This window comes from Neoarius graeffei, chromosome 26 (assembly GCF_027579695.1).
Source record: "Neoarius graeffei isolate fNeoGra1 chromosome 26, fNeoGra1.pri, whole genome shotgun sequence".
Classification (NCBI taxonomy): Eukaryota; Metazoa; Chordata; class Actinopteri; order Siluriformes; family Ariidae; genus Neoarius; species Neoarius graeffei.
Window position 1 is genome coordinate 32,236,844 of NC_083594.1, and position 15,209 is coordinate 32,252,052.

General features: G+C 41.1%; 1 protein-coding gene across 5 annotated transcripts in view; it reads left to right on the forward strand.

The window, feature by feature from the left end:
• cpne1 (copine I) overlaps positions 1–13,914 on the forward strand; it is a 49,120-nt gene extending 35,206 nt beyond the window's left edge. For all 5 annotated transcript variants that reach the window (XM_060909936.1, XM_060909935.1, XM_060909938.1 and 2 more), the window contains exons 11-16: positions 2,937–3,070; positions 3,168–3,222; positions 3,304–3,355; positions 3,448–3,581; positions 12,067–12,303; positions 12,462–13,914. In XM_060909936.1, the coding sequence (XP_060765919.1) occupies positions 2,937–3,070; positions 3,168–3,222; positions 3,304–3,355; positions 3,448–3,581; positions 12,067–12,303; positions 12,462–12,575 (726 nt within the window). In that variant the 3' untranslated portion in view covers positions 12,576–13,914. The remainder of the gene's footprint in view (positions 1–2,936; positions 3,071–3,167; positions 3,223–3,303; positions 3,356–3,447; positions 3,582–12,066; positions 12,304–12,461) is intronic.
• Positions 13,915–15,209: the final 1,295 nt, after the last annotated feature.

The following is a 15,209-nucleotide window of genomic DNA, read 5'->3' on the forward strand; positions in this document are numbered from 1 at the left end:
CTTGGCAGGTGTAGATGTAAACAAAAACACGTGTTTAAATGGGCAATAATGTGGCCACATCTATTGAATTTGATAACGTGATTACCGCGATATTCAACGAGATGCGTTATATGCATGCGCAGTAGTGAAAAAACCAACAGCCTGATTCGGAGTTCTTCGATATTTACCGTCCTGCCGATAAACACATCGATGAACACAGACACGGCACACGCTTAATATGTGGCGGCTTTAGTTAACGGTGTGTCTGAATTAGGGATGCAACAATACTCGGTTTAAAACCGAACTGTACGGTACGCCCTACACGGTTCAGTATGCCTTTAAACTGCGGGGTTTTTTTATTTTTTATTACTATTCTTATTAATATTTTTGCGTTAGAATACGTCTCACTCCATGTGCCTGCTCCAGCATAACAAGCTACTCACAGCAGAGAACCCTTCCCCGCTACAATTAATAGCCAATCATAGGTTTATCCCGCCCCCTCCGCTGTGATACTGAGCTAAGCCAAAAGTTTGCTACGGCGAGAAACTCAGTCATGGCGACTGCTGACGAGAGGAAGAGTTATGAAGATGCTCCGGCTTCACACAAATCTGCGGTGTGGCAACATTTCAGATTTGCAGCTGACTATAATGAGGACGGAGTGAAAACGGTAAACAGAAGTAAGACTGTCTGCAAGCATTGTTTGACCCACCTCCCATACTCCACGGGAAACACGTCTAACATGGCTAGTCACCTCAGACGCCACCACCCCAGTATATCGCTTTCTGGAAGCAGAGCATTCGAGCAGGTAACCCCAATAAAAAAAACAGCAGTCTCTCTCAAATGCCATTCAACAAAAGTATACAGCAGCTCAGAAAAACACAAACACACAAGCCATGCGGTTGGCGTATATATCTGTAAAGATCTGCAGCCATTTTCTACTGTTGGAGGCGTGGGATTTCGGTACCTGATAAACTGTTGATTCACGTTACACGCTGCTCTCCCGCACGCATTTCACCAACACTATAATAATGCCTGGCCTTTATGAAACAGCGCGCAAATGTATTGAGCAAGACTTGGCTAATACACAAAGCCTCGTGCTGACCACTGATAGCTGGACATCCCGGGCAACAGGGAGTTAACTCTCAGAATGAGTTTCTGTTGTTATATCTTAAAAAAAAAAAAAGTTTCTTGTTTAAAAAAAAAAAAAAAATCCTGGCTGATGTTGATACCAGTGCACTTCTGACAGTCTTTAGTTTAACTTTTGTTTTTTTATAGACTGTTTCAGTATTGAAGACTAAGTTCCAAATTATTTAGTGTAATGCACTGGATGAATATCATGCACTTTATCATGCAGTTTCTTTTATAGCTGAAAATATTTTATTTTTACACTACACAAAGTATACCTGGCTTACTTGAATAAGTTTGAATTCTTTGTTTAAATAAAAGAAATTTTCAGGTTTTCTTGCTTTTCTAGTATTCAAATCATATCGAAACCGAACCGAAACCGTGACCCAAAAACCGAGGTATGAACCGAACCGTGGGAATAGTGAACCGTTGCATCCCTAGTCTGAATCTTTGTTTCATATATAATTTTTTTTTTTTTCTTTTCAACTAGCCAGCTGGGCTGGCTTGTGACAGGAATTACCTGCCAAATGACAAATTAAGTCGCCTCGGGCGACCGGACCACCACGAATTTCGAGCCGTGCAGTAAATAGCTCTATTCCACAATTGTAGTAATCCATTTGTCAAAAACTGCTCAACGAAGAGAAACCACGTCCATCATTACTTTAAGACATGAAGTGTTTTTAATTAATAAAAATAAAGAGAACTCACTGAATTAGAATGTGTATCCCAGCTTTTGACTGGTACTTATTGGTATTGCAAGAAGGTCCTCACATCCACTGATGCAACATAGAATATTCATTGAGTACATACAAGTGTGGAGTTGAGAATTTACAATTCTCTCCAAAAGTATTGGAAAGGCATGGTCAATGCTTTCGTTTTTGCTGTACACTGAAGACGTTTTGGGTTTGAGATCAAAAGATGAATGAGGTGATGGCTCAAATTTCAGCTTTCATTACCTGATGTTTACATCCAGATGTGTTAAACAACTTAACAAGACACTATTTGTTTGAACTCACCCATTTTTCTAGTGATCAAAAATTTTGGAACATGTGACTGTCAGGGTTTTTTTTTTTTTTTTTGTTGCTGCCCAGGTGTGCCCTGTTAGACTGATTTTGTTTAACAGTTAATAGTTCTGAATGTCTACTCTTGGTTTGAGCCCTGGGTTTTGCCTGTGAAGACTGCATTTGCTGTGGAGAAAGAAAGGATTTGCTCATGATTTGAAACATCAGTTCATTGGTCGAGCACGTTGGAGGTCGTCTCATGGCTCGGATTTGCATTGCTGCTTCAGGAATGGGCTCAATGTAACTTCTGATGGTAGCAGCAGAATAGAAGGACAGTGGTGGGTTTCCCAAAAGCCTCTTAAGGCTAAGAGCATCTTAACTTGGGGAGAGAGGGAGAGAGCTGCTCGTGCTACCATTTAATGGTGATCTTTGTGCTGGAATGCTTTTGGGAAACTTGGCACCAGTTTGGTGATGTCAGTGGGTTGCTGGCTTCATGAAGTTATTGCAAGCAAGGGATGTGCAACCAAATATTAAACGTAATTTCCTTTAATTCCTTTGAAAGCTATGTTCCTATACTTTTGCTCACTTAAATATTGGGTAGTCTGCTTCCAAAGGTGCCATTTTAAACATCTCAATGTAAGTATCAGTAAATGAAAGTTGAAATTCTGATCCATCATCTCTCATTTATCTTTTGATCTTAAACCCACATGTCTTCACTGTATAGTGTGCAGTGTATTGTGTTGTCAAGCTCCAACTGCCCTGCTAAAATTTAACCCATTGTGACAGTAGTCCAGTTCTATCGGGAAAATCTCAGACTTGTTTTGCATATAGGTGGGTATCGATTTCACCGGCTCTAACGGAGACCCTCGCTCCCCAGACTCTCTGCACTACCTCAGTCCTCAAGGGATAAACCAGTACCTTGAAGCAGTCTGGTCTGTGGGCCTTGTCATCCAAGATTATGACATGTAAGAGCAGGACTTTAGCTTCTATATTTGTGTTTCTGCTTTGGCACCATTTGAGGGCAGTACAACTTATTTAATGTGATTTTCTTCCTTTCCATAGGGATAAATTGTTTCCTGCTTTTGGGTTTGGTGCTCAGGTGCCTCCAAAGTTTGAGGTTAGTTGTGCTCCCTTGTTCTCATCTCACTAAATATACTTTTCTTAGACACGCACAGATAAATATGATCTTGTCCTACAGGTGTCGCATGAGTTTCCTCTGAATTTCGATCCCAGTAATCCTTACTGCAGAGGTACGAGTCATTAGTCTTGGCTAACTGTGTTTATATGAATGGTGATCTTTATCATTTTGTTGAGGCTTATTCCATTCTTTGTGCACGTGCAGGAGTGGAGGGCATTGTCCAGGCGTATCGCGCTATTCTGCCACAGCTGCGTCTGTATGGCCCAACTAACTTTTCCCCCATCATCAACCATGTGGCTCGTATTGCTGCAACAGCAGCTCAACAGCCAACTGCAGCGGTAAGTTCAAACCTGTAAAGCTGCTTTCACAAGGATGTTTCAGCATAAGCAATGAGTATTACTGGTTTGTTGTAGCTGTGTCTGTAGACAGAAATAATTTTTCCCCACATGACTGAGAAACTGTCGAAAGAAAATTACTGCGGATTATTTATTAATAATGCTTTCTGTGCAAGCCTGATAACATTTAGAATGGCTTTTAATCACATTTTAGAATTTGGGCTCTGAATAAGTACAGACCTATAATTGTACACTGTTTCACATTGTATATTTGTGGGTCCGTTATGTATTAGTTTTATCCATTACTGGTTTTTTTTGGTTTTTTTTTTGCGCTAATCTTTCATTTGTAAGACCACTTTTAGCATTTTATTTGTTAGCTATTAACACGCTTGTGATCTGAATCCAAACGTAAAAGGTATGAATTCCTGTGCACACATTGTGTGGCAGTGTGCTGAAATGAGGCTAGTTATACAGCTATGGATGCGAGTTGTCAAAAGCAATTCTTTTCCTCCACCTTGGTCAGCCTGGATGCTTGTGACTGAAAGTGTGCCAAACAGTCTCAGACTGGCTGATTGGTTATCTCAAGTTATAGTCTGTCCAAAAAACACTGCTGACTTGGAAACTCTTGAAGTCAGTGGCAAGAGGTGTAACATCCTTATGAAAACAGTCTAATGCAATTACCAAATTGTGACAGTCTCTGCCTGTATTTCCCAATGTTGGAAGTTTCCTTGCACCACACATTTTGGTTCTTTCTTTATGACCAAATGACCCCAAATTGTGAAAATGACAATGTTTTGTAACCCCAAACCTTGCCCTTGACCACGCTCCAGTTTTTAAAGCCCACATTTGTATAATTTAGGACTACTTTAACTGAACATTTCTGTATCTAAACATTTCATTGTCAGTTATATGTGCATCATAAGTGACTAAAATTGGATATATTCCTTGCACTGACTGTGGGAAGGGTGAAGTTGCAGTCAAAAGTTTATGGACCTGAATATCATGGCAATATTGGGATTTCAATGATTGAGCCATTCTTTTTCTGTAGCAGAATGATTATATAACCTGCATCTTTAATAGGAAAAAATACACTAAGAATTTTGTGTACAAGTTAATTAGGGCCCGAGCCCTATGGGCGAAGGCCCTATTGTTCTTGTAAGAGTTCACTATTATTAGGGCCCGAGCCCTATAGGGCGAAGGCCCTATTGTTCTTGTAAGAGTTCACTATTATTTATTTCTTCTGTCTTCTTCTTCTTCCGTCTTCTTCTTCTTCTTTATTTTTCTCCGCTGTTGGGCCATTTTCGGGGCGCTTGCCATGGGCGAAAACGCACGAAATTTGGCACCAGTTCCGAGAATTGCCACCGCTACTCAGAACCAGAAGCCCAAACTTGGCCGGGGCTCCGGGCCTCTATAGCGCCCCCTAAGTCGTTGTGATTTTGGCCTCCCGCATTAAGGTGCCTGCGTGCCATGTAGTTTGTAGTCGTGGCATGCCATTTGGTAGGCATATGTATCTCACTAAGCCAGACAAAAATGTAATGCCAATGCATTAGCCACGCCCTACAGGAAGTGAGGTAATTTCACTTTTGTGCGAAATGCATGGCCACGAAGACGGCGCAACTCCTCCTAGACCGTTCATAGGAATGTCACCAAAATTGATACACATCATCTACAGACATGGCTGACAAAAGTTACTAAATACGTTTCACGTAGGATTAACCGTTCAGAAGTTATACGTCAATCAATTTTCGATGCAAAATTTTACATGCTTAAAAATTCATAACAAATCTTCTGATTGCTCAAAACTGCTCATACTTCACACGCAAATCACTCATTGGGCTTCTGACATGTTACCCAATTTCTGTGATATTTCGCCACTGGGGGTGCTATTTTTGGGCAAAATTTCCAATCTTTCCTAAAATTCGGTCAAACTTCACGGCCACCCTCTTACTACCTCCCATGTCATGTATACCACATTTTGGAAATTTTCGTCCATGGGGGGCGCTGTTTTTGGCCGACGCAAGTGCTCCAAAACGGGTTTTTGGTAAATTATTCCATTATGCTTTTCCTTCACACCACTACCTTGTGATAGTACGTTGCTGTTGTATACACTTATTTTTCCAACTCATAATCGCTCATGTACAGCATAGCGCCACCTACTGACATGGGAAAAACCAAAAAATTTATTCTTCAAAACTCTATATCTCATCTTCTATTTACTCAATTGTCATCAAACTTCATACGCAAACTCTTCATAGCTCACCTGACATCTACACCAAATTTTGTGCACTTTCGCCCCTGGGGGTGCTGGTTATGGCAAAACTTATATTGCAGCTTCTGATCTGTCAAACTTGCCAAGCAAACTCTTTACAAGACCCTTATTGGGGCGCTTGCCACGGTCGACAACGCACGAAATTTGGCTCCTTTTTCTTAGACTGCCACCGCTACTGAGAACCAGAAGCCCAGATCCAGGCGGGCCTCAGGGCCTCTATAGCGCCCCCTAACTCGTTGTGATTTTGGCCTCCCGCAATAAGGTGCCTGGTTGCCATGTAGTTTGTAGTAGTGGCATGCCATTTGGTACGCATATGTATCTCACTAAGCCGGACAACAATGTAATGCCAATGCATTAGCCACGCCCAGCAGGAAGTGAGGTAATTTCACTTTTGTGCGAAATGCATGGCCACGAAGACGGCGCAACTCCTCCTAGACCGTTCATAGGAATGTCACCAAAATTGATACACATGATCTACGCACATGGCTGACAAAAGTTTCTAAATACGTTTCACGTAGCATAAACCGTTCAGAAGTTATACGTCAATCAATTTTCACTGCAAAATTTTACATGCTTAAAAATTCCTAACAAATCTTCTAATTGCTCAAAACTGCTCATTCTTCACACGCAAATCACTCATTGGGCTTCTGACATGTTACCCAATTTCTGTGATATTTCGCCACTGGGGGTGCTATTTTTGGGCAAAAAACCCAATCTTTCCTCAAATTTGGTCAAACTTCACGGCCACCCTCTTACTACCTCCCATGTCATGTATACCACATTTTGGGAATTTTCGTCCATGGGGGGCGCTGTTTTTGGCCGACGCATTTGCTCCAACACGGTTTTTTGGTAAATAATTCCATAATGCTTTTCCTTCACACCACTACCTTGTGGTTATGTCTCTTGCCGAAGAAGCTGTGGAAGGTATTTCGCGGGGACGCATGCCCCCGCCCCCCTTGGCCGCTGGCGCGAGGGCCCGTCGAGGCCGCTTGCGGCTTTAATTATTCTTCCGTCTTCTTCTTCTTCTTCTTCCGTCTTCTTCTTCTTCTTTATTTTTCTCCGCTGTTGGGCCATTTTCGGGGCACTTGCCATGGGCGAAAACGCACGAAATTTGGCGCCACTTCCGAGAATTGCCACCGCTACTCAGAACCAGAAGCCCAAACTTGGCCGGGGCTCAGGGCCTCTATAGCGCCCCCTAAGTTGTTGTGATTTTGGCCTCCCGCTTTAAGGTGCCTGGGTGCCATGTAGTTTGTAGTAGTGGCATGCCATTTGGTACGCATATGTGTCTCACTAAGCCGGACAAAAATGTAATGCCAATGCATTAGCCACGCCCAACAGGAAGTGAGGTAATTTCACTTTTGTGCGAAATGCATGGCCACGAAGACGGCGCAACTCCTCCTAGACCGTTCATAGGAATGTCACCAAAATTGATACACATCATCTACAGACATGGCTGACAAAAGTTACTAAATACGTTTCATGTAGGATAAAGCGTTCAGAAGTTATACGTCAATCAATTTTCGATGCAAAATTTTACATGCTTAAAAATTCATAACAAATCTTCTGATTGCTCAAAACTGCTCATACTTCAAACGCAAATCACTCATTGGGCTTCTGACATGTTACCCAATTTCTGTGATATTTCGCCACTGGGGGCGCTATTTTTGGGCAAAAATTCCAATCTTTCCTCAAATTTGGTCAAACTTCATGGCCATCCTCTTTCTACCTCCCATGTCATGTATACCACATTTTGGGAATTTTCGTCCATGGGGGGCGCTGTTTTTGGCCGACGCAATTGCTCCAAAACGGGTTTTTGGTTAATAATTGCATGATGCTTTTCCATCTCATCTTCTATTTACTCAATTGTCATCAAACTTCATACGCAAACTCTTCATAGCTCACCTGACATATACGCCAAATTTTGTGCACTTTTGCCACTGGGGGCGCTATTTTTGGGCAAAAAATCCAATCTTTCCTCAAATTTGGTCGATCTTCACGACCACCCTCTTACTACCTCCCATGTCATGTATACCACATTTTGGGAATTTTCGTCCATGGGGGGCGCTGTTATTGGCCGATGCAATTGCTCCAAAACGGGTTTTTGGGAAATAATTCCATAATGCTTTTCCTTCACACCACTACCTTGTGATAGTACGTTGCTGTTGTAGACACTTATTTCTCCAACTCATTATCGCTCATGTACAGCATAGCGCCACCTACTGACATGGGAAAAACCAAAAAAATTATTCTTCAAAAATCTATATCTCATCTTCTATTTACTCAATTGTCATCAAACTTCATACGCAAACTCTTCATAGCTCACCTGACATTTACGCCAAATTTTGTGCACTTTCGCTATTATTATTAGGCCCCGAGCACCGTACAGTGCGAGACCCTATTGTTGCCATGTGTCCAATTCTGTGCTTTGTCGCCATTGTGGGAGTAATGTCTCTTGCCGAGGACGCTGTGGAAGGTATTTCGCGGGGACGCATGCCCCCGCCCCCCTTGGCCGCTGGCGCGAGGGCCCGTCGAGGCCGCTTGCGGCCTTAATTTATTTTGGGCTTTCTGAAAACACATGGTTAATTTATACATGCAGGATCAAAAGTATAATACACCCATTTGGATTAATTCAGTGGTGCTGAAAGTTCTTAAATATCTTAACTTGCTGAGACCTTTTGACATCCTGTTGGTGATTGACTCCAGCTGATAGTGTCTATCTGCTAACACAAGGAGTGAGTCTGAGCACTCATTGGAGTGACCAATACATGGTGTAATGGTCAAAGTCCAAAGATCTCCGTGCCGATCTGAGGAAGAGGATCATAGATTTAGACAACTCCAAGAGGTCTCTTGCAGGTATTTTATAAACAGTTGCAGATTCCAAGATCATTCAGTTCATACTGTTGTATGGAAGTGTAATTTATTGGGAGATGTAGCCACTTTGCCAAACCACTTTGCTGGAAGAAGACCCAAACGGTCTTCCTCAGCTGAGAGGAAATTGGTTTACACGGTTAGGAACCATCAAGGCATAGGCCTACCATCAACTAGAAGCTGCTGGAACATTGTCGACAGTCAAGCGAATTTTACATCACCATGGACTGCGAGGCCACGGTCCAAGAAAGAAGCCCCTGCTACAATAGATAGTTTTCACTGATGTCACGACATTCCGGGGAACGCCCCCCAGCTGCCATCTTGGGGGGCAAACAAAACGGACCATCGCCACTACCGGCTATGTTATCTCGGGCGAATTTATGAAGTTATATAGTCAGTTTTCTAAAATAAAGATCAATGTTGGCAAAATCAAGCAAACAGAAGTATATAGATACATTAGACGACATCTCACGACAACGGTATGCAGCCAAACTGGCCTTGATTGGGGGAATTGACCCCTACGAAGTGGACAAAGATGCATTTTCAAGTGACTATGCAGGGCTGCCAAAGCCTGAAACTGCCAAAGCCTGCTCCAAAGCCTGAAACTGACTTCATCAAACTTTAAAGGCTGTCTGATATATACAACTTTATATATTCGCAGCGCGCCTTTTGGCGGATGCCGCCTGAATCGCGCAGATCCGATTATTTTTTTTAGGGGGGGCGTTGGAGTGTCTGATTATAATTTCAAAGTAAACTCTGTATTAAAATTACTAAATAAGCAAATCCGTTACAGTCCATGAAACAGGAAGTATAAGGATGAGGGAAAAAAAAACAGTTTAAATCGGAAAGCTGCGCACATTTGCGCAGTCCTGCACACCGCTCGGGCTGCGCAAATGTGCGCAGCTTTCCTATTTAAACTGTTTTTTTCTCATCCTTATACTTCCTGTTTCATGGACTGTAATGGATTTGCTTATTTAGTAATTTTAATACAGAATTTACTTTGAAATTATAATCAGACCCTCCAACCCCCCCCCCCCCAAAAAAAAATCGGATCTGCGCGATTCAGGCGGCATCCGCTAAAAGGCGCGCTGTTTGCATCCCAAACACAAATCAAATCATACAGAATAGACCTAAAATGTTTTTCAAAAATGACGCTTGCGTGAGTGAAGTGACAAGTTTCAAATAGAAACGTGACAGACAAGCGATATTAAGTGTACATTACAATGTAAACGTACACTCAGCGGTTCCAGTTAGGCATTCTCCAGAGATTGTTCACATGATGTTTTGGTTTCCAAAAACAAACGTAAACACAATTGATTGTTTATTTAAACAACTTAGCACTTATAAAATGATCAGAGCAGACTTTGCTGTGTTTGGAAGGCTGATAATCCTTGCGGTTGATTCTCGCAAGCCATAGATTTCTCCTTTGTCTGCTGAGTTTGTTTGCTCGCCTTCGTGCTCCCGTACAGTGGGAATTCCATAAAAGCTCCGCTTGACTTCATCATCTGACCTATTACGACAGCCGTGAATACAACAGGTGTGCACCATTGCTAGCTTTAAATAGCCTGCTTGGGTTCTTTTGAAGACTTTGTACTCGCGTGTTACAATGTGTGCTCAGTCACCCGTATGGTAAGCTGGACCCCCAAGATGGCCGCCACTAGGGAATCCCCGACTCTGACGTCTTGTGAAAACTATCTATACTGACACATTCAAGCTTAAAGTTTGTAGCTGACCACATGAACAAAGAACAAGTCTTCTGGAGGAAAGTTTTATGGTCCGATGAGACGAGTTTTTGAGTCACAATGAGTTTTTGGCCACAATGACCAGATGTACAGAGGAACACCGTACTAGCTGTTAAGCATGATGGTGGTAACATTATGCTTTGGTGCAGTTTTGCTGCCAGTGGAACTGGTCCATTGTACAAAGTGGATGGAATTATGAAGGAGGACTATCTCAGAGTTCTTTAGCATAACCTCAAACCATCCCAAACTGTGATGCAATTGGGTGTTCCAACAGGACAGAAACCAACCCCCCACCACACATCAGAGATGGATGTGGAATGGATAAAGCAGGTTAACATGAACTTTAAAACAGGTCCTGACTTCAACCCTATCGATAATATGTGGACTGTGCTTTCAAAGGGTCCATTCCAAGAAATGTACATTTAATTGAACTCTACCGACTCTGTGAAGAACAGTGGTCAAATATCCAAACAGAAGTCTGCCAGAAGCTTGTTGATGGCTGCCAAAAGCGTCGGGTCAAGTTTAGGGTTGGGAACGGAAACTCCGTTCCACATTGGAACCGAATCCAAAACGCCAGGTACTGGATACTCATTTAAAAAAAAAAAATTTGGTTCTGTGATAACCCTTTACTCCTTGCAAATGAAGGCTATATATCTACAAGGACATGTATAGCTATCTGCCAGGACCTGCCTACATGATTACATCACGCATCAACACGTGTCCATTCGTTTAGGTACGAGCTAGCATGCGTGGCTAATGATGTGTGAAAGACGAACCACAGTTAACGGTCAGAAGTTGTTTTGTCATCTAAACTGCAGCCTCGTTTTATTTGGTTCATGTGAACTTGGAGAAACAATAATACTGAAATGATGTGTGGAACACTACTGTTCAACATTTTCACATGACCCACCATTCACAGCAGATCTGTAGGGTAGCGACTACCATTGTACAGCATGGGCCCACCTTACAGTGCTTAACTGAAATTGATGGGTGGAAGCTGTTCTCCCCCCCCATTTAAATTACACAGGTGATTATTTTTAAAAATCATAGTAAAAATAATTTATTTCAAACCTCACAAATGGCATGCAAATGTAATAATGGCACAGTGCAGACTTGTCACCCATCTATACATAAAATACTTTGTTTTGAAATAGATAAAATAAATCTCAATTCCACCTTACCTTTGATAGTTTTAGACCAAACTATATTTTGTACAGCTTGTATATATGCTACTCCTGGTAACACTTTTTTTTTTAATAGATAGTAGCACAAAATCAGTCATCTTTGTTGGAACAATATTTCTTATTTTGATCTGTAAAATAAATGAATTAAAATGGGTATTTTTCTCATGATCCCATTGGTAAATCAGGTGACCCCACATGGTCACAACCCTTACATTGGCAACCTCTGGTCTGTACCAGGTAAGCTTATTTTAGCAAATAAAACAGCAGTTTACAGATCGTTAACACACAAACCTGTTGTAAAGATTTTTTTTTTCAGCTTTTTTGTGGAACTCCTTCCGCATCATATGACCAAACATGGATTTATTTCAAAGCTTATTCTTAGCCTGTCTTCACATCTAATAATCTTTTACTGCTCTCATCCTCAGCAATATTTTGTGCTGTTGATCATAACGGATGGAGAGATTACTGATCTGGACCAGACCAAGCAGGCCATAGTGAACAGCTCCAAGCTCCCCATGTCCATCATTATCGTGGGTGTCGGTGAGGCAGACTTTAAGGCCATGGAGGTACTTGATGGAGATAACGGTGTCCTTAAATCTCCCACGGGAGAACCAGTGGCAAGAGATATAGTACAGTTTGTCCCTTTCAAAGACTTTGTCAAGGTATGTCTCTCGTAGCATCCCTTAATTTGGCTACTAATTGCTTGTTAATATAAAATAATGTAATGCAGACAGATGCATGAGTGCTTGAAATTGACCAACTTTAAAGCATGATAAATTCTGCAATTTTTAAAAAACATTCTCTCTCTCTCTGGCTTCAGGGTCCCAAAGAAGCTCTGGCCAAAAGTGTTCTTGCTGAAGTGCCCAATCAGCTGGTGTCTTACTTCAAGATGAGGAATCTGATGCCTGTCAATCCTCCTGCTCCAAAAAAATAGAGGCAGGTGTTTGCAGGTTCAGTAGGACCACCAAGTTCAGGGGAAAAAATCATTACGAAGACCTTTTTATATAAGGCAATGAAAGTAAACCACCGCACAATAGCCTTCGTTAGTCTTACTTTCTGCAAACCTTTTCTGCTTTTTCACTGTAATTACACTTTTTCCAATTGAACTTTCGTCAAATGTTTAAACGGTCATCCATGATGATTTTTGAGTTCTGGATTATAGACTTGTGTAAAAAGCAATTACTACATTGTACATGCTGTACTGCTCAACAAATGCATTTTAAAGGGAACAGCAATGCCTTTTTTTTTTTTTTAAATATATATATTTTTTATAATAAATAGTGAGTTCTACAAAAAGAGCCAAGTAGAATTTGTCACCTTTGTATTAAATGACAGTGATTTGGCATGCCACAAAGTATGTTGGTCAATGTTGGAATGAAATGTTTCATCTTGTGTAGCAGTAGGCCTTCCCAAAGATACAGAAATCTTGGATGCTGGCTTAAAAGTAATTGCACTTTATAGCTCATTTATAACACATTAACTGACCATGTACACCAACCATGTTTCAATGTTTATTGGAACCTAGAGCCAAATTAGAGCTTATGAAAATTCCTTCTGTTACAGTAATGCACTTGGTTTTACATGATAAACAACCACTTAAGTTTAATCTGAAATGGAAAATATTTGGTAATATTTTGTTGTGTTCATTTGATGTTTAGCAGATCATGATCATAGCAGATCATGATCATAGCAGATCAGCTTTAGGTCTTGGAGCCTTAAATAATAATTGTTGCACTTCTCAATCACTATAGATTCTGCAATATTGCTAATATGCTTACTTTAATAATGACCCTGTCTACCCTATCTAAAGCAAAATGTTTATAAATGGCATGCAGTTATATAGCTTGTGTTCTGAACTTTATTAAAAAGTCACCAGAACTGAAACACCATTACTATGCATAATGAGTGCAGTTGTGTAGATCAGGAAGTATGTTAGTCCCTGCCACCAACATATATGCAAATGCTTGCACCTTGACATGCCTTAATTAAAGTATCACATATTCTACTCAATATATTTACACTTGTACCTCTGCTTATTGCCTTAAATAGTATGACTAGAGATCAGAATTGCTGTTAGTGGTGTTCTGTCTAGATTTGGTGTGAGCAATGATGGTTTGACAGTATTTTTCAGACATTTTCTCTTATGTGCCATTTTTTTTGTGTGGAAAAATGCCACTCAACAGTTATCATCTGCATCTCTTTTTGCTTACACAGCTGTCAGCTTTGTGCCTTTTCCCTTTTTTTTTTTTTACAAATAAAATAAATTGTCGCAGCTTTGTGGAATGTAATCATTGTGTGTGTGTTTAAGTGCAAATTTTTCTTTTTGACTTTGCATAACTTCTCTCAATAGCTAATTAATGTTATTTACAAATTTCATTGACAGTAGTGCTTGAAAGTTTGTGAACCCTTTAGAATTTTCTATATTTCTGCATAAATATGACCTAAAACATCAGATTTTCACACAAGTCCTAAAAGTAGATAAAGTGAACCCAGTTAAGCAAATGAGACAAAAAAAAATATTATACTTGGTCATTTATTTATTGAGGAAAACGATCCAATTTTACATATCTTGAGTGGCAAAAGTATGTGAACCTTTGCTTTCAGTATCTGGTGTGACCCCCTTGTGCAGCAAAAACTGCAACTAAACGTTTCTGGTAACTGTTGATCAGTCCTGCACACCGGCTTGGAGGAATTTTAGCCCATTCCTCCGTACAGAACAGCTTCAACTCTGGGATGTTGGTGGGTTTCCTCACATGAACTGCTCGCTTCAGGTCCTTCCACAACATTTCGATTGGATTAAGGTGAGGACTTTGACTTGGCCATTCCAAAACATTAACTTTATTCTTCTTTAACCATCCTTTGGTAGAACGACTTGTGTGCTTAGGGTCGTTGTCTTGCTGCATGACCCACTTTCTCTTGAGATTCAGTTTATGGACAGATGTCCTGACATTTTCCTTTAGAATTTGCTGGTATACACTATATTGCCAAAAGTATTTACTCACCCATCCAAATTATCGGAATCAGGTGTTCCAATCACTTCCATGGCCACAGGTGTATAAAATCAAGCACCTAGGCATGCAGACTGTTTTTACAGTTTGGAGCTGGCCCCTTCCTTTTCCAACATGACTGTGCACCAGTGCACAAAGCAAGGTCCATAAAGACATGGATGACAAAGTCTGGTGTGGATGAACTTGTCAGGACTCTGTGCAGGCCAGTCCTCAACCCGATAGAACATCTTTGGGATGAATTAGAGCAGAGACTGAGAGCCAGGTCTTCTCGTCCAAGTGTGTGACCTTACAAATGCGCTTCTGGAAGAATGGTCAAAAATTCCCATAAACACACTCCTAAACCTTGTGGACAGCCTTCCCAGAAGAGTTGAAGCTGTTCTAGCTGCAAAGGGTGGACTGACGTCATATTGAACCCTATGGATTAGGAATGGGATGTCACTTAAGCTCATATGTGAGTCAAGGCAGGTGAGCAAATACTTTTGGCAATATAGTGTAATTCAGAATTCATTGTTCCATCAATGATGGCAAGCCATCCTGGCCCAGATGCAGCAAAACAGGCC